The sequence below is a fragment of the Xiphophorus couchianus genome, chromosome 18 (genome assembly GCF_001444195.1).
Source record: "Xiphophorus couchianus chromosome 18, X_couchianus-1.0, whole genome shotgun sequence".
Classification (NCBI taxonomy): Eukaryota; Metazoa; Chordata; class Actinopteri; order Cyprinodontiformes; family Poeciliidae; genus Xiphophorus; species Xiphophorus couchianus.
In genome coordinates, this window is record NC_040245.1 from 1,137,016 (window position 1) to 1,155,199 (window position 18,184).

The 18,184-nt window shown below is 41.7% G+C and overlaps 2 protein-coding genes across 2 annotated transcripts in view; one reads left to right on the forward strand and one right to left on the reverse strand.

Annotated features, from left to right (window-relative positions):
- The window catches only part of col4a4 (collagen, type IV, alpha 4), a 39,186-nt gene extending 33,161 nt beyond the window's left edge, over positions 1-6,025 (reverse strand). The window contains exons 1-3 of the mRNA XM_028045672.1: positions 5,955-6,025; positions 701-841; positions 486-528 (exon numbers count right to left, since the gene is read on the reverse strand). Coding sequence (XP_027901473.1) covers positions 486-528; positions 701-747 — 90 coding nt within the window. The 5' untranslated portion in view covers positions 748-841; positions 5,955-6,025. The remainder of the gene's footprint in view (positions 1-485; positions 529-700; positions 842-5,954) is intronic.
- Positions 6,026-6,383: 358 nt separating this feature from the next.
- col4a3 (collagen, type IV, alpha 3) overlaps positions 6,384-18,184 on the forward strand; it is a 29,258-nt gene continuing 17,457 nt past the window's right edge. The window contains exons 1-19 of the mRNA XM_028045373.1: positions 6,384-6,507; positions 9,894-9,950; positions 11,677-11,766; positions 11,894-11,938; positions 12,348-12,392; positions 12,569-12,631; positions 13,868-13,921; positions 13,996-14,022; positions 14,111-14,185; positions 14,773-14,835; positions 14,913-14,948; positions 15,584-15,631; positions 15,732-15,806; positions 15,903-15,947; positions 16,025-16,087; positions 16,639-16,683; positions 17,314-17,367; positions 17,441-17,482; positions 17,629-17,710. Coding sequence (XP_027901174.1) covers positions 6,412-6,507; positions 9,894-9,950; positions 11,677-11,766; positions 11,894-11,938; positions 12,348-12,392; positions 12,569-12,631; positions 13,868-13,921; positions 13,996-14,022; positions 14,111-14,185; positions 14,773-14,835; positions 14,913-14,948; positions 15,584-15,631; positions 15,732-15,806; positions 15,903-15,947; positions 16,025-16,087; positions 16,639-16,683; positions 17,314-17,367; positions 17,441-17,482; positions 17,629-17,710 — 1,105 coding nt within the window. The 5' untranslated portion in view covers positions 6,384-6,411. The remainder of the gene's footprint in view (positions 6,508-9,893; positions 9,951-11,676; positions 11,767-11,893; positions 11,939-12,347; positions 12,393-12,568; positions 12,632-13,867; positions 13,922-13,995; positions 14,023-14,110; positions 14,186-14,772; positions 14,836-14,912; positions 14,949-15,583; positions 15,632-15,731; positions 15,807-15,902; positions 15,948-16,024; positions 16,088-16,638; positions 16,684-17,313; positions 17,368-17,440; positions 17,483-17,628; positions 17,711-18,184) is intronic.

Below are 18,184 nucleotides of genomic sequence, written 5' to 3' on the forward strand. Positions count from 1 at the left end.
CCCAGTAACCGCTGACCAGCACCAGCCCTCCGTCCTCATCCCACCGATTGGCTCTATGCATCTAACTGGCTGCTGCTTGCAAAATGAATCTAATCTGCAAATGTTCGTCTTCCCTTGTTAGTTTCCATCTTCTAGTCAGTTAATCATGCAGAAAGATGGAGGACCGGTGTGTGATCCAGGAGGAACGCCTGGCCCTGTGCAACACTCAGTTGTTTCCATGGATACGGTTCACATTTCTATGAAACCTTCAGCTGCAGTTCCTCCACAAATAAACCGCAGAAAATGAGTCTGAGCCGCTCTGCAAGTCTGAGGAGGAGAAATGTCACCATGGCAACCACATGGGGGACATAATGAGGATCATCCAACATGAAACAACCCATCCATCCATCTGTTCATCCTGTATATGCTACGCTTGCTCAATTGTTGGATGGTCAGATGGTTGGATGCAGTCTTGTCTAACTCTTGGAACAGAAAGTTGGACTCACCCCTTGACCTCCTGGAGGAGCTGTGATCAGAGCCAGGAAACACCTGTAGGAGAGGAGACACAGGTGAGACGAGACAGAGCCTGTTACCATGGCTACAGTCCACACAAACAGAGACAGAACAGTCCAATGTTTGACTTCAGAAATGTAAAATCTGATCCCATTTCTGGAAGTTAAACTCTGAACATGAATCATTTCGTCTCGCGCTGCTTTTTTACCAGATCCATGGATGGCGCCGGGGGGCGGAGCCTGCACCGGCAGACATCTTGTCCTCAGAGTGGAGTCCTGGTTACAATATGACCCAGTTGGGCTGACTCCGCCTCCAGCAGGTGATCATCCAGTGAGTGCGCTCCACACTGCTGCAGACACAAACAGAAGACGTGACGGCGCCACCTTCAGCACGGGCGGCGTCTGAGCAAGAAACAAGACGGACCAACAGACTGTCTCAGTAAAACTTGCGTTGATAAAATCCAGTCCGAGGACAAACTGATGCACAGGGTTTGGGGGATTCTATGGAGCAAAATTGGGGCCAGAAAGTTTGTGCAAAAAAAAAAAAAAAGTACTGAACTGTGAATCTGAAAATTAGCCCCACCCCCCTCAAGTATTAAAACTTTTTTTTTCTGTTTCAAAATTGTTAAAAAAATAAAAAATGAACATTTCCATTTACAAATTATTTTTCAGTGTCAAAACTTTTTTTATTTTCCACACTTACTTAGTTTGTTTTTTTTTTAATCCGACATTCTTATTGGCCCCAATTTAGATGTACTGCCGGTACATCTTGAACCAGAAAAGTCTCTTTATAAGTTACATTTTATAAGTTGTGCTGGTTCTAACATGAAAACTCTGCTCAGTTCAAAGTTAAGCAGAGTTAGGTGGAGGCTGCATGATGCTGTGGGCCAGCTTCTCTGTGATGGAGCTTTAAAGCAGAGTTAAAGTGATCAATCTGTCATCTGGACACGGTTCTGTTCAGAGATCGAAGGTCCAGCTGCAACGCTGCATTTTCTGCACGTTTCCTGGGATCCAGCATTTCACCGTCAGCCTGGGAATTAGTAAATAATTAATCATAAACCAGTAAAGACGTCCAAGTGGGACGAATGGAAGAGCGACGAGTTCTGGTCAAAGCCTAGTCAAAGTCCAGACCTAATAACTGAGAATCTGTGGTCCGATTATTTGTACAAACTGTTGGAACCGATTCTTTTACAAACCGTGAAAAAGTTCGAGGGGTGTGAAAACTTTTGCAAAGTTTCATTTTAGGGAAACGTGGGAAAACATCAAAGCAAAGAATTTAGTCCCGTAAATTTGTCGGCCATGTTGTCCAGTTCTGCATTGGAATGCTTTCTTCTGCGGTGGAGGGATTAGATACGAGCAGGGGCCCGGTCGGATCAGGGGCTGGTCATATCAGGGGCCCGCCGGATCAGGGGCCCAGCAGTGTTTGTACTGGAAAGTAGGTCAGATGGGCGCGAGAAGAGAAAACGACCGGAGATGTGAAACGACGATCACGAGGCTCAACAACAGCAGAACAAATTAAACCAGTGGAGCCCAAAGTGGGTCCCTGAGGGCCCGGATCCTGGATGTTTAATTCTCTCCCTGGTTTTAGTAACAACCGTCTCAGCAGGTCCAAGTTCTTCTTAGACCTCTAATGATCCATCTTTGGATCCAGGTGCGTTAAACCAGGGAGAAACTAAAACACGCAGGATGCCGGGCCTCAGGGGCCACTTTGGGCTCCCCTGATAAACCGTCTGCAGAGAAATTAAAACCTGGATTTTCCCTCATTTTAATATTTTTTATTTCTCAGCAGAAATAAATTAAAGTTATAACAATCAGTTATAATTCAGATTTTAAAGGTAAATCCCAGAAACGATCCAGAACATCTGAACATCCTGTGACTGAGAGGAATCAGACCTGAGCAGAACCAGAACCTGAACGACCTGACTCGTTCAGGTTCATTACATACACAAATGCAATTTTTGATGAATAAGATCAATGGATATCATATAAGATATTTAATAAGATATTGATCTTATTCGATAAGATCAATATTGGATCTTATTCAATAAGATTGAATAATCGTATATAGTTAGCTTTCAGATGTTTTCTTTGCTGTTCTTCAGGTATGAACAGGCTGCTTCAACCGTCGGGTGATCCAGTAACCGCCTGTGCTGTCGGTACAAAGCAGAACAACAGAGACGGTTCTATCTGAGACGGTTCTACCTGAGACGGTTCGGTTCTACCTGAGACGGTTCGGTTCTACCTGAGACGGTTTGGTTCTACCTGAGACGGTTCGGTTCTACCTGAGACAGTTCTACCTGAGACGGTTCAGTTCTACCTGAGACAGTTCTACCTGAGACGGTTCGGTTCTACCTGAGACGGTTCGGTTCTACCTGAGACGGTTTGGTTCTACCTGAGACGGTTCGGTTCTACCTGAGACAGTTCTACCTGAGACGGTTCGGTTCTACCTGAGACAGTTCTACCTGAGACGGTTCGGTTCTACCTGAGACGGTTCGGTTCTACCTGAGACGGTTTGGTTCTACCTGAGACGGTTCGGTTCTACCTGAGACAGTTCTACCTGAGACGGTTTGGTTCTACCTGAGACGGTTCGGTTCTACCTGAGACGGTTTGGTTCTACCTGAGACGGTTCGGTTCTACCTGAGACAGTTCTACCTGAGACGGTTCGGTTCTACCTGAGACGGTTTGGTTCTACCTGAGACGGTTTGGTTCTACCTGAGACCGTTTGGTTCTACCTGACCCAGGTCTTCAGAAACACATCCTGAACTTCCTGCAGCAGGTATTTCAGGGATTCGCTCCAATTATACCATAATTTTTTTATTTTTTATGTTTTACTTCCTGTAATCAAAAATTACCTTTCATATTTTACAGCCGTCATAATAAAACCGATTCCTGGGATTCTGAAGATCTTTGAGAGTTCGATGCCAACACCTGAACATGTTTGTAATAAAAATATCAGGCACCGTTTCAGGATCTTGGTCTTCTGTTATTGTTCGTCTCTCTGTCTCTGCATTTCAGGCGTTAAAGGAGCTGGTTGCCTCCATGCAGCTTCACACACAGAGAGCAGGAGATGACAATCTGGTTCTGTTGTTGATTTTTATCAAATCGAGTCGGGATCCAGCATCACAGTAGACATCTGATGCTGGCGTTTCTCCACCGGGGCAGCCACTCAACGCCTGTCCGCTTTTATCCACAGCACAAAAGATTTTAGCTCCAAATGAAAGATTTACCACAGTTAGCTAAACATTTAGCTTGAACAAACTTAAGCGTTTAGCTTGTTGGCAAAGTAAACATTTAGCTATGAAACTAAATGCTTAGTTCATTAACTATTTGATTAGAAAAATAAATGTTTAGTTAAGATAATTAATTTGCTACAAACCAAATATTTAGACAATAAGGTCAATGTTTAGTTGACAAGCTAGATATTTAGTTTGCAAGCTAAATGCTTTGTTTGCTAACCAAATATTTAGCAATATTTGTTGTCCTCTTTTATCCCCAACACAATAAAGGAGACAGATTGTATTGTGAGCTTAGACAGTTTAATAGTTTTTGAGCCAGAACCAGGACAGAAATAGTTACAGTAAAACATAATTTAACAGGATTTGTTCTGGACAGACAAACGTCTCTATTAGCAGACGTTTTTAACTGACATTAAAAAGTTTGTTTCAAGGCTTAAGAATTGGCTGAAGATGAGCCAGAATTGCACTCATTTTTAAATATTGTAATTGTTTTTGATTCATTAGTTTTAAGTGCATTGCTTTAGGTGTCTTTTTCATCATTTTATTGTATTTACTGTTAATCTTAAGATTTCATTTTAATCAGCTGTTAAATGTCTTTCTAAGAGCTTAGCAAACTGTGTTTTGATCTGTTTTTTTATGTTTACTAATCAATTAAACAAAATTTAAAAACTGTCATTGCGATTGGTTGAACAGTTTCCTGTCAAACAGCTTCCGGTGTGAGTCAGCGCGTCACTAAAGAATAAAATAAAAAACAAAAAACAAATGGCGCCACAGTACTACTGCTTAGTTTCTCAACAGGTTGTTGCTAGGTAACAGAAGTTGGAGGGCAAGTTCAAACGGATTGTCACCCCCCCCCCGCCCCCCCCACCTCAATCTGCAGGTTGTTGCTAGGTAACCACTGCAGGCCTTAATGCTCAATTACGATTTTTTTGTGAAATCTTTTTATTATTTATTTATTCATTCCTTTATTTATATATTTATTTTGTGTGGTCATTTACGTTTCCAAATAAACGCGACCAGCAGCAGTGTGAACTCCATATGACCTGAAAGTGTCACGCATGCGCAGGAGAGGGCGCAGTGACGTCACACGTAGCGAGCGTGCTCAAGTGTTGTTTTTTTTTGCCAAACCCCATAAGAAGTGCTCAGGATCTGCGGAAGTAAACATGGATGCTAACGGTGGAGCATATCTTCCTATTTTAAAGTCGTTGCCCGACCGGAACCAGCACATTAACAACTTAATCCTCATTATGGTCCGCCATGGTGGTTGTTTTCCTTCCCGCCCGCGCGTATCAGGGCGCGGAATAGTGACGTTCGGCGAATATCAATGACGTCCAGGTCTGATGAAAGCGACCTGATTTAGAACCACATATTTATTGTATGTCATGTGGTTCACACTCCGTACCAGTAGGTGGCGGTAATGCGACTAAAAGTTTGTTGCCAACCGCCAGCAAAACCAAGAAGAAGAAGAAGAAGAAGAACCACATATCCAAGTATCCTGGATCGCAGTCGAAAAGAATCCGATCTATGTTGTTCAGACTGTCATGAAAACATCAGCTACAGGTCGCATTAAGGAAAAACTGAATCGTTTTTGGGTCACTTCCGGCTGCAGTGTGAATGTAGCTTTAGTTGATGCCAGTTAGATGGAGACGGACGGAGCGGAGCTTGAACCAGCAACCCCCCGATTAAAGGACAAACTCTTACCAAAAAATGGTCTTTATCTTAGAAAAGCAAAAAGTTGGTATTTAACTCAGATTTTTCTTTTAAGGGGCCACCTGATGTCTTTGATATGTCAGAAAGCTTTGTACTTTCTTAAAAATCTGTGGAGGGCAGAACATTATGACTTTAGGAAACGGGAATCCAGCAAACAGTCAAATAAAAGATCCGTGTGAAATGTTCTGGACCTGAGTGAGAAAGCAGCCAAAGTCCCAGACCAGGTGAGAACCTGGTGCTCTGACAGGTTTAATGTTTCTCCACATGTTGACTCAGCTGATCCCATTAAAGCTGAGTCATCATTACTGAGTTTTCAGCGGATTTAAGGGATCAAAGTTCACTAATTTCATCCTGAAACTTTGAATCTTTACTCACATATTCACAGCAAAGACTTTTCAATTATTCATACTCATTTGAAACTTTTCTCTCTTCATCAGCGGCTCATTAATAAAACCTCCGACGTCACGCGTGATTCCACTCCAATCAGCCCTGACAGCAGCTCAGGTGAGTTCCTTACCTGCGGGGAGACTCTCAGTCCGCAGCTTCACGCACTTTTCATTCCTCAGGCGGAGGAAGTGAAAGCGGGAGTTTTGTCCGACATTGGGCGCAGCTGCTCGGCTCCAAACACCGAGCTGCTTCCGTTCATTCCTCAGTAAAATCCACGCAGCAACAAAATGTGAAAGTTTGAAATTTTTTGACCAGAAAACGCAAATTTTCAGAGCAAAAATATGAAGGTCCCTCCATAAAACGGACTGATCTGTTCTCAGCTTATAATAACTGTCCGGTCTGAGATGGAGCCAGTCTTTAACCGGCAGGGTGGAGGCGAGGTGGGGGCGCAGTGGGAGGTGTGGAGTGGGGCTTCCCTCCACTGCTGCTGGGGTTTCACTTTCCCAATCCGCACAGGATCTCTGTGAGGAGAACCGACCCAAGCCGGTGCTCCGAGCCGGGAGGTGCGCTGCTCTCTGCCCGCCTGGATGGCGTCTTCGGCGGCTGCGAGGCGGAGGATCCCCCGCCTGCTGGTCCGGCTGCTGGTCCTCGGCGCGCTGCTGCTGCTGGCCAACGGCAAACTGGTGAGCAAACTGGTTTCCCCGCTGTGAGCTCACCTTGCTGCTGGGACACCAGTCCAGGTTCTGGTTCTGCTGCTTCTCACACTGGATGTTAATTAGACCAACTTATTGATCCGTTATTACTTCGTTAACTATTGGTTGCTTATCCGTCTGTCAGTGACAGATGATCAGATTTCCTTAAAACTCTCAGGTTTTATTTAGACAGTAACTTTCTGTGCATAACTTTAATTATTTTAAAGGTAATAATTAACCTTTAAGAGGTGAGTGTGTGTTTGGGTCTGATGATTATTATAAATTAAAACGATTGAATATTATAAGACTAGTTAAATTAAAAATATTAATATTATTAATGAAAATAATAAATTCACAACAATAAAAATAGTGAAATAAGTAAAAAATCTATATAATGAAAATATTATATTGACAATAATATAGAATAGTTAAAATTATTACAAAGTAATAACATTAATAATGAAAATAACTGTAATGGTAATAATATAATAGAAAGTTTGGCCGTTTCTGATTAATTTAATATTGTCCAATAAAAATCATAAAATACTTTTTAATCATCCTGCTTCTCTAATTTTGCAGATTTGTTGCTGTTTTTAAAAATAATTCTTAAACACCAATTATTATTAATTTTTTATTGAACCATCTGCACCTCCATTTTCTGTCAGTGATGCTTAAGAGATCGTCACTGATTGGTTGGCTGTCACAATGTATTCTTTGAAGCATTTTGATTGGTTAAGGCACCGGAAGCGTTCAGGATGATACTTCGCCAAATGCGAGGCAAGTATAACTGCTTAATATTTCTGAATATTTTTAGATGTTTTTCGATATTTTGTGATAATTAATAATAAATCTACGACAATCGAGAATAATTTTGAGATAATTTCTGATAATTTCTGTCAGATAGTTTTTGTCCAAAATCTTTTTGATTTTTTTATTCTGTGTTGAACAAAATATACAGCTGGTCCATGTTAGAGCTAAAGTCGCTAAGCTAACTGCTGCTTCGGGCTGGAAGACGGAGAAAACGGAACAGGAAGGCGTTTACACAGGAACTGGTTTAGAACAGGAACTGGTTTAACACTAGAACCGGTTCAGTGCTGGAACGTCAATATGTCCGTCCTTTCAGCTGAACGTCCTGCAGGAAGAGAGAAGATCAGAGTTTAAGTCCGTCTGGTTCTGAACTCAGGCGGGGTCTGTGTTGGTTTAGTTAATCTGTTCTGGGTCAGCCCTTTGTCCAGGTCTGCTGTTATGAGAGCGCGCGCGCGCACACACACACACACACACACACACACACACACACACACACACACACACACACACACACACACAGAGCTTCCGGTTGTTGCACTGGTTTGCAGTGGGTCGGTCCGTAAGCTGACGGTACATCATGTTGTCTGTGTGGCTTCCTCACGTTTCGTTTCTCACAGGTGAAGGTTTTCCTCAGACGTTTCACACACAACTCCCCGAAAACGACTCCAACACCCAATGCAAACTAAAGTAGATGTTAGAAACAATTTTAAAACAAACAATTTTAAACATTAAAGTTAGAATAATTTTTTAAAATTAAGAAAATGGAGACAAAATAAAGAAATTAAAAGGATAAAGGAAAAAAGAAATAAAAAATAGAGAAAAAAAGTGAGAAATTAACAATAAGAAAGAAAAAAACATTAAAGGTAAAAAAAAGAAAATTATTTACAACTATCTTCAACTTTCTTTACTTTTAAGGATGAAAGAGATGACAGTAACTTTCTGTGTACAACTTTAGGTTTTTACCCAAACTGAAGACGTTTTTATTAATTAGTTGATGGATCCTAATAAAAATCACGGCGGCGTGAATCTGAGGAAAAAATGCGACGTCATGAGTTTTTATCCGGGTTGCGGGGCGTGTTGCTGCAAACACTGCAGGGAGCAGATGAGCAGATTAGAGCGGGATCCGTCTGTCGCCATGGTTATCGCAGGAAGAGGACAGTCTCACCTGCTGGATACAGAAGGTGTTTGGGTTTGGCCCCCACGCCGGGGCCCCTGGGACTCCGCCGTCGTGAGAACGCACGCTCCGATGCACAGCAGACGCTTTACGGAGGAGCTGAATGCAGCTGCCACCATGACAGCCGATGTCTCAGCAGGCGGCGGCGTGCCTCAGGGCGCCGCATCCTAACTGTCACGTTTACATTCCTCTGAAAAACACGATGTTCTCTTTTAAACGCCTGAATGAAGTCAAAGCTTGGAGATTTTTGTATCCACAGCTTGATGATTGCACCGTGGACGACCTGACCTCTGACCTCTGACCTCTGACCTTCAGCTTGTCCAAAACGTATTATTTCTTTTTTATTATTTATTTATATATTTGAGCTGCTCATCGTTCCTGTTTTTAATTTAGCATTTTTTTATTTAACTGCTCATCTTTTTTGCCTTTACATTTTTATTTTTTCTGTTTATTTGTATTATCCTCATGTCTTTATTTTTTTCATTCATTTATTATTTGTATTTATTTTAGCTGCTCGTCTTTCTATTTAAAAAAAAAAGTATTTATATTCCTTTATTTACTTAAGCAGCTCGTCTTTGGACCGGATCACTCAGGCGAAAACAAATCACTCACTTTTACTGGTGACCATGAAAAGTTATTTAAAAATCGAAACTTTTTCAAATCTTAAAATCTATAATATATAATAAAAAATTGTTAATTTATGAACGTGTGTTTGAAATTGTTCTTGTTATTGATTTTAATTGTTTTTGGGTTTTAATTTTGTGATGTTTGTAATATTCTGATTTTATTATAATGCTTTTTGTGTCAAAATCAGGATGGAGATTCTCTGCTACAGGAGGGACTAATGGGGATGCTAAGCTAAATCAATCAGAGCTAAGCTAAATTAGTCAACTCCAATGAGCTTAGCTACATTAAGCTAATCTAAATTAAACCACATAAGGCTAAATTAAGCTAAGCTAGGCTAAGCTAAACTACTCGCTGCTCTTCACTAGCTCCTTGCGGCCACAGAATGGATTATACTGTATATATCTTTTTGTTTTTAAAAATCGTCATGTCTTCGCCCCACCTCGTCTCTTTGACTTGCTTCGGCCATCTTTCCTCGCTGTCTCTGAGGTCGGAGGTCGCCGTTGGCGGCCGGCGGCTCTCAGTCGTCGCTGTACACTGGGCCGACTCCTTTCTGTAAACTGATCTGTTTCAGTTTCCGCAGGACATTTTATGTTGGTTCGTGTTGATTTGAGCTCTTTCTGTTTTACTCAGAACGTTTTTCAGTTGCTGAGCTGGAAATGAAGGAACGTAAATCAGACGAACGTGAAGCTGAAACTCCTGCTGGTTCTGCTTAAATCACCTTTAGTTTTATCTGTTCTAACATGGAGTTTGCCTGTTTTTGTCTCCTCAGGTCTGTCACTGCACTGGGAAGTCCCGCTGTCACTGCGAGGGGGTCAAAGGTCAAAAGGTGAGCAGATCTCCTCTTTAACAGGTCGGGTAGAACAGCCTTCACCTCTAACATCGGGGCTATAATGTGGTTTCAATTCAAAGCTCTTAATATATTTCTTCATTCAACACAAAGGGAAATATTTCTAATAAGCTAATTGGATTATTCTGGCTTCCAGCTGATAATTACACTGTAAAATATAACGCAACGTAAAGGAAAGATCCTGACAGGAAATCACAGCAAACACTCACACAAAGGTAAAATATAAAGAATAAAACTGTACAGTAAGGGAACAATTTCAACATAAACATTGTATATTTGCAAAAACAGTCCAGAGGAATGTCCAACTGAGTCGTTTTATTAAAACATTTACAAAATGTGCTTTGATATTTGAGCATTAAGACAGAATGTTTATAATTAATGGAATAAAAACGATGAACAGTGAAGTTATCAGATACTTTCTGGGTTTGTTGAAGCAGTGATGATGCTAACTAGCCGACGACGGGAGAAGCTGTAGCGTAGCAGAAAGTGAGGGGAGGGTGTAAGGAGCTTATACATGAGTAGATTGACAGCACTAAGACCCTCCCCCTGGCTCTGATTGGCTGTTTCTGACTGAGCTGTGTGTTTCTGCAGTTAGTCCTGGAAGTAAACAGGATTATCTGTCTAATATTAAACCTTCACAACATGGTGACAGCTTCAACAAATATGTAAAAAAACAATTTGTATAAAAGTTACAAACAGCAGCTTGAAATAAAGTTCCACATTTCTGGACAATAAAGAGTTATTGACTAGAACAGGCGTGTCCAAAGTCGGTCCTCAAGGGCCGGCATCCTGCATGTTTTTGTTCTCTCCCTGGTTGTAGTAACAACCTTCTCAGCTTGTCAATGTTCTCCTAAGGCCTCTAATGAGCCATCATTGGATCCAGGTGCGTTAAACCAGGGAGAGAACTAAAACACACAGGATGGCGGCCCTCCAGGACCGACTTTGGACACCCCTGGAGTAAAACGTTAGAGCATTGAGTTTAGTCTGAATGTTCCTGAGGAAATGTTCTACTGCTCTCAGCCGGTAAATCGGACCAGAATCTGCGGTTTTGTTGCTGAACAAACATTTTCCAAACAGTGTCTTGGTAAGGCAGCGGCGGTGATGCTGTGGGCTCTGCAGCAGATGGACAGATAGTTGTCTGGAATCAGACTCTGAAAGCAAACGATGCTTTCGCTGCAGACATCAGATCAAATCTCAGCTCTGATAAATGAGCTCAGCCTCAAACACGGAGAGCAAAACGATTTTAATCTGCTGCTGTTGTGTCTGTGAGGGCGCTGCCGTGCCGCGATGGGGCGACCTCCAGGTCCAACGGGGTCAAACGGGGTCAACATGTGACGCATGGAAACGGGACTGAATGTGTTTTTTATCACCACATTCAGTCATTTTCTGCTTGTATTGTCAGTTCGCTCTCATCTTATCATACTTCTTTTCTATTCATCTCTCCTGTAAAAAGATCAACAGAATAAAAATGTGAGGTGTGCAGCGGTTTGTCGATGCTGCCGCCTGATTGGTCCAGGGCGTCGCCACCTGGTCCCAGGTGGCGACGCCTGAACAGCCGGCTTCCTGTTGGCTGAACATGAAACATCCATCTGTTCGCCTGCAGCGCAGAGGAAAAGCTCACTGACTCGGGACAAACACTGAGTTCAGGAGCGCTGCTGCCGCTCAGTGGACAGGAGGAGAACTTCACCTGTTTTTATGTCGTCAGGGAGAAGCAGGATACACAGGAGACCCAGGACTTCCTGGAGTGATGGGATTTCCTGGAAGCGAAGGTCACCTAGGGTCACCAGGAGAAAAGGTAAAATCCTTTTATAATTATTATTGTTATTATGCAGCTTGAATTTTGAGTATTTAAAAAAATAGTCACGATTTTTTCTTTTGTTTCTGATGGATGGATGATCTAATCTGCTCTTTCTTTTGCTCAGGGTAACCCGGGAAACGCAGGCATTGTAGGAATTAAGGGCTCTCGGGTAAGACTGATGATGATGATGATGATGATGATGAAGCTGAGGTCAAACATCTCGGAGTCGACATCAGAACCAAACTGAAACTCTGGAATCGAACTGGAATCTTTATGCTTCTGCGATGGCGGCTTGAGGCCATTGTAGATAACAAAAAATAACAATAGTAAAAAACGGAATAAATTACTGAAAAAAAACTCAGAAACTTGAGATTAGTCTCAGAAATTTTCTAGAGAAAACTTGGAAATGTCTGAGATACAAAACTCAAAAATGTTCAACTTTGAGCTCAGAAAGTTTCCAGGTTTTTTCTTGAAATTTCTAAGATTAATCTAAAAAATTTTGAGTTTTTTTGTGGAAATTTACATGAATCTACAGTGGCTCTAAAACTCCAGTTAATATTTTGGTTCTTTGTTTCCAGGGACCTCCTGGAACACCAGGTTTTCCAGGACCGCCAGGTCTCCCAGTAAGTCACAAAAACAGAAAACAAAGCAATCATAACTTCTAAAACAATTAACAGACATTTGAAAGATTTGCTAAACATTTGAAAACGATTATTTAAAATGAAGTCACTGTCTTGTTTTTGATAAAATACATTTTCTGCTCTGTTGCTGAGATAAAGATTCAGTTTTTATTTTTCAGGGGCTTCCTGGGCACGAAGGGCCAATGGGTCAACCCGGGCTCCCAGGATGCAACGGGACAAAAGTACAGATGGATTTATTTCAGAACTGATTCTGTCCAGTTTGACCCAATGCAGCTTATTTACATTAAATCCATACAAAAAGTCATTTAAGGCAGTTTCACATAGAAGTAAAAACTCTAGATCTGAACTGTGGCTGTAAAGTCTTCACAACGTTAAAATTTAAAATGTCAAAGAAGAAAAAAGAAACCAAGGCAAATCAAGTCAGATTTTTCCCACATTTAATGTGACATGTAGTTAGCATGCTAACTAAAGGTTTAGCTTGAAGCTGTGATGTTTATAAACTATTGATTCCATGTTGAAAATATGACTTTGAAGAATTAACTCATTTTTTCTCTTCTGGCAGGTTAATAACCCAAATTATTGCTGTTAAATTCAGACTGTAACTTCACAATTGGCTCCCCAATGTGAAGATTCAAGGTTACGATAATGAGGTTTACAGCAACAAAAACACTCACATCATCAGAATTTATTTAAACTCAAAAAGGAGTTGAAGTTTGTGCTGCAGTTCACATTTTACTACTCAAAGAAAGTGTGTGAAGAAATAAAACTGACAAGTTTTTGGGTGTCAGGAAGATAAACGAGTTTATCATCAGCGTAGAGATAGAGCGGCTAGTTTGGTTCCTAATAAAATCACTTTTCTGACCCACACAGAGTTTACAGGGAACGGCAGAGTCTTCAGCCGAGCCCTGAAACGCCACAGTCATATCTAGTTGGGTTTGTGTTTTCAGACCATATTTTTATTTGAATCTAAGCAATCTGGGATGTTTTGGATCCAACAATCCTGATTTTAGACTCTGTGACAAAGATTTCTGATCCACGAGTTAGCACAGCAGCTTCTCCCCTGCATTAACCCAGCAGGGGGCACCGCTAACCAAAATGTTGTGCTAGCTCTAAATCATAAGCTTTACTCCAGCTAGGCCAACTAGATGCTAATGCTAAACCTGAACACAGTGGAAAACTGCAGTTACAGAATGCTGTATGCAGCGTCCCGTCACTGAGTCGACCAATCACGTCGCGACGTGAAGTAAACCCTTCAGCTATCAACTTGGATATTATTTTAAGGTTTATTCAACTGAAAGTTTACAAAGCAGCACTTTGAAATTTACCCCCAAAAATTTATTTAATGGAAGCTAAGTGCAGCAAACGTTAGCAAAACGCTGAAATGCTAAGTGAACACTTAGCTGTTAGCTTGTTAGCGGCCGCGTCCTAACAGAATGAGGCCTGCTGTCATCTGCCAGGGGGAGGCCGGCTACCGAGGGGTTCCTGGACCTTCAGGACCGCCGGGACCACGAGTACGTCCTCTCATTTGGTTCAAGTCAAACACATTGAACCAGACGTTAGAGCTAACAGTGTGTGTGTGTTTCAGGGGGCCCCGGGGCCACAAGGCATGAAGGTGAGCCTCACTCACAGCCTGCAGACACTCAGCTTGATCTGCAATAATTCATTCATTAATGAAGGTTTCAAACTCGGCTTGACTTCAGGGAGACTCGGTCGTGATTCCCCTCAGTCAGGAAATAAAAGGAGCAGCGGGACCACAAGGGCCAACCGGCAAAAAGGTAAACCATTTATTATTGTTATTATTATTATTGTAGCGACTATTTGTCCAAAAACTCCAAAATAAAAAACTTAAGACTTCAAGGTGATTAAAGCAAAAGTGAATTCATCTCAAATAGTCACTTGATGCACCGCAGGTTTCTGGCTTAACGCTCCAAAAGGATCCAAAGTCCAAAATACTGTTCTGTGTTTATTTATTCCATAGTAAAGCATGCAGCACTTCACCGGAGCCCTGTTGTTTTTCTACCTGATTGTCTGACCGACTGACTGACTGACTGACAAAGTAACTGGGAACAAACCATGTGACCCACGAGCAGAAAGGACTCACTGATACTGACGTATTTCTACGTGAAACTCCCAAAATGTCCCAAACTGAAATGAACTAATTAAACAAATTACTAGACAACAAACTTATTATAAATAACTAAAATTAAACAAAAACTCTAATTATAAAATAACCAGAAAGTAAATAAATAAAAATAAACTAAATAACTGAAGGTCTAAGATTTAACTGAAGGTCTAAGATTTAACTGAAGGTAGAGGCTCAACAGGTTGGGATTAACTGAGTGGTGTCTGCTTCATGTTCCAGGGGCAAAGCGGACATGGAGGAGAACCGGGCGAACCGGGACGGCCCGGAGCCCATGGACTTCCTGTAGGCCTTAACTTTGATTTAAAGAAAACTACATATTTTATTGCACTTAAAGTGACCAGGAAGTCTTTATTTTCCAGGGAAGACGAGGATCTGCAGGAATTGAAGGAGAAAAGGTTTGTATGTTTGAGTCTGAGAAACATTTCCTGATGTGAGAATGTTACAGTTTATGGTTTTACTGTTTCTGTCCAGCGATGATTCTGTGAAACCAGCAGCTCCGTTTGTGGTTCATACTGTAACACTGGGTCAGTATGACAATAATGACTTATTGTCATAAATGGGAGTATTGTCGTTTAAAGACTATTTTCAGATAATGTAATGTAAGAACACATTCTCAACGATCTGTGAAGTTTAAATTCTAGTAAACACTTAACACAAACAGAAACAAAAAATAAAATGAATTATGAAGTTTCTGTAAATAAAACTGTTAAAAAATCTTTAGCTGAGACCAAAACAAACAAAATGAAGATTCAAAATGATAGATCATCCAAATGGAAATCATTATTTCTAGTTGAGTTATTGTGACAGGCTGAACAGGTTTCTGTGTTTTCTGGGTTCTTTAATCTGAATTAGCTCCACTAATGGTTATTAAGGGTTTTTAATGCTTATTAAAGGTTATTAAATGTGATTAATGGTTATTAATGCTTATTATAAGTTATTAATGGTTACTAATGGTTACTAATGGTGATGTGATTAACTAACTTACCTGGAGTCGAAGGTTTCAGCCTGAAACTTCCTGGTTTTGTTTCAGGGTCAGGAAGGTTCCAGTCCGACGAGTCCCGGTCCACAGGGAGGGAAGGTGACCGTCTGCTCCTGACCCGCTGTAAACAGTTGCCATGGTGACGGCCTGCGAGTCGCCACGGTGACGGCCTGCTAATAGCAATGTGACTGATTTTCAGGGCGATCGTGGCCCTCCAGGGATCCCCGGGATGCAGGGCATCAAACTCTTCGCTGAAGGACCCAAAGAGCTGAAGGTGTGTCTGTTTCCGCTCCGAGTCCGAGTCTCATTCAGCGCCCTGACCTCTGCGCTCCATCCGAGTCTCATAAAACTGTCTGGTTCTGTGTTTCAGGGCGAGCCGGGCGAAGTGGGGCAGAAAGGTTTCCCCGGTCTTCCTGTGAGTCCGTCATTAAACCTGCCCAAGGTTTTCAGCTGATGTGATTATCAGACTCATGTTTCGACCTCCGCCTGCAGGGGGAGCCGGGGAGCCCGGGGGCGAAAGGAGAGAAGGGTGACAGAGGAGAACCCGGCTCACTGGTCAGAACCAAAAACACAAAACAACCAGTAACCAGAATCTGACAGTAACTAGTTACATTCAATCACTTACAGTTACTTCAGTAACTTTTTGAGAAAAAAAAAACTTTTAGGAGTATTTTTACTTGAGTATTTTTATGAAGTATTTCTTCTCTTGAGTAAATTTCTGGGTTTTCTACCCACTGGATGAAAACCAGAAATGAACCAGACAGACTCAGCAGCAGTTTGTGTTAAAATTTCATCAGTTTTTTATTGAAAGAAAAAAATGTATTTTTGGCTGATTTTGTTATTTTATAATTATGTTATTTTTATAAATCCTTTTGGTCCTTAAAACAACAAAACTTCCACTTTATATTTTGGATCGTCTGATGATGTAACTTTTAAATATTAATGATAAGTTGATCAGTTACTCAGTACTGTTGACGTTTTACTTTTTTTGGAGTAAAAATATGTTGAAGTAGTTCTTCTCTTACTGGAGTATAATGATCTCTACCCCCCTCTGCTGGTGACTCAGACAACCGCAGTTAATCTGAGCGTTTTTGTTTCTGCTGCAGGGAAAACCAGGGAAGACGGGATTACTGGGAGAACTGGGACAGCCGGTAAACACTACAGTCTTTATTTTAACTGTTGAAGTAGACTTCATGTTTAGACCTAAATTTGATTCTTGTGTTTTAAATTAAACCATAAATGAGAGAACAAACGTCATAAAAGGAATCTTTTATTCTCTCACCATTCGTATTTGACCAAAGGATTCTGATGATTTCCTGCTGATCAAATCAGAACAAATTCAGACATGAAAGTGTCTTTTCCACATTTGTTAGGTTTTAACCTTAATCTTAGTGAATCACTTCCTCCCTGATCCTCGAAGTGTCACAGAGAGCGCCACCTTTCTGCACACAGCCTCCATCATGTTTTGTAGATGTTTAATTTAATTTCTCAGTTATTTCAGTAATATAATGAAGTGATGTGTGATTAACTCGCTGCAGCTAAACGTGGATCTTAAATACATTAAACTTTCCAGAGATTTGTGCCAGAGGGAACGTTGTACCTTATTGGCTTCACCTTGTGAACTCTGACCTCTGTGAGGCTCCGGTCCAGCTCCGTATTCCTGGGAACTCAGTAAAAACCCAAATTGGCTGCTAAATGTTCTGCGGTCCAGTAAAACCGGGTCAACAGAACTTAAACGTTTCCAAACGATTCAGACGGTCTGAGTTTGGTTTTGTGTGCAGGGCGACCCCGGAGAGTTCGGCTTCATCGGCCCGCCCGGCGTCGATGGCGCCGCGGTGAGTTCATCAGATCTGCAGGCTCAGGGATTCGATCTGCGGCTCAGTTTATCTGTGTTGTTTCAACCTCTAGGGAGAAAAAGGCGACCGAGGGCCTCCAGGTCCCCCAGGACAGGTGAGTGTTCAGCTGAGATGTTTCTGTCAGGTCAGTGGTCCAGGGGGAACCGGGAACCGTCCAGGGGGAACCGGGAACCGTCCAGGGGGATCGAGTGACGTTCTGCTGCTGGACTGACCAGAAAACTCTGCTTGTGTTTTTATTAGACCATCTCTAATTACATATCCGTGAAGGGCCAGCGAGGTTTCCCCGGGCCCTTTGGACCCGCCGGGTTCCTCGGGATTCAAGGTATCTACATTTTAATTCATTCATAAGGGCAGAGGATTGAAAATAATTCTGTAATCAGCTTGATTTAATTCACTGTTACTCATATTGAGACATTTTAGAAAATAAAACTAAACTAACCTCAATCCAAATCATTTACATCAAAATCATCCCAATTATTAAACAATATTCAGCTTAGTGATCAAACTGGTTTAAAAGCAGAGCATCGAGTCGCTGACTTGCAGCATTAACTCCTCCTGACCAGCAGAGGGCAACAGTGGGGAGGAAAAACTCCCCTTTAACAGGAAGAAACCTCCAGCAGAACCAGAACCAGAACCTGGCTCGGTGTGAACAGCCGTTCAGGAGAACATTCTGTGTTAGAGTTAATGGCAGCTGGAGCTCATTTAGTTACTTTGTCTAGGACAGAGACGGGTTGAAGATTTCAGAACCGCTGGAGGAGAGCGTTGTGCTGTCAGCAGGTTAACCTTCAGGAAAGAA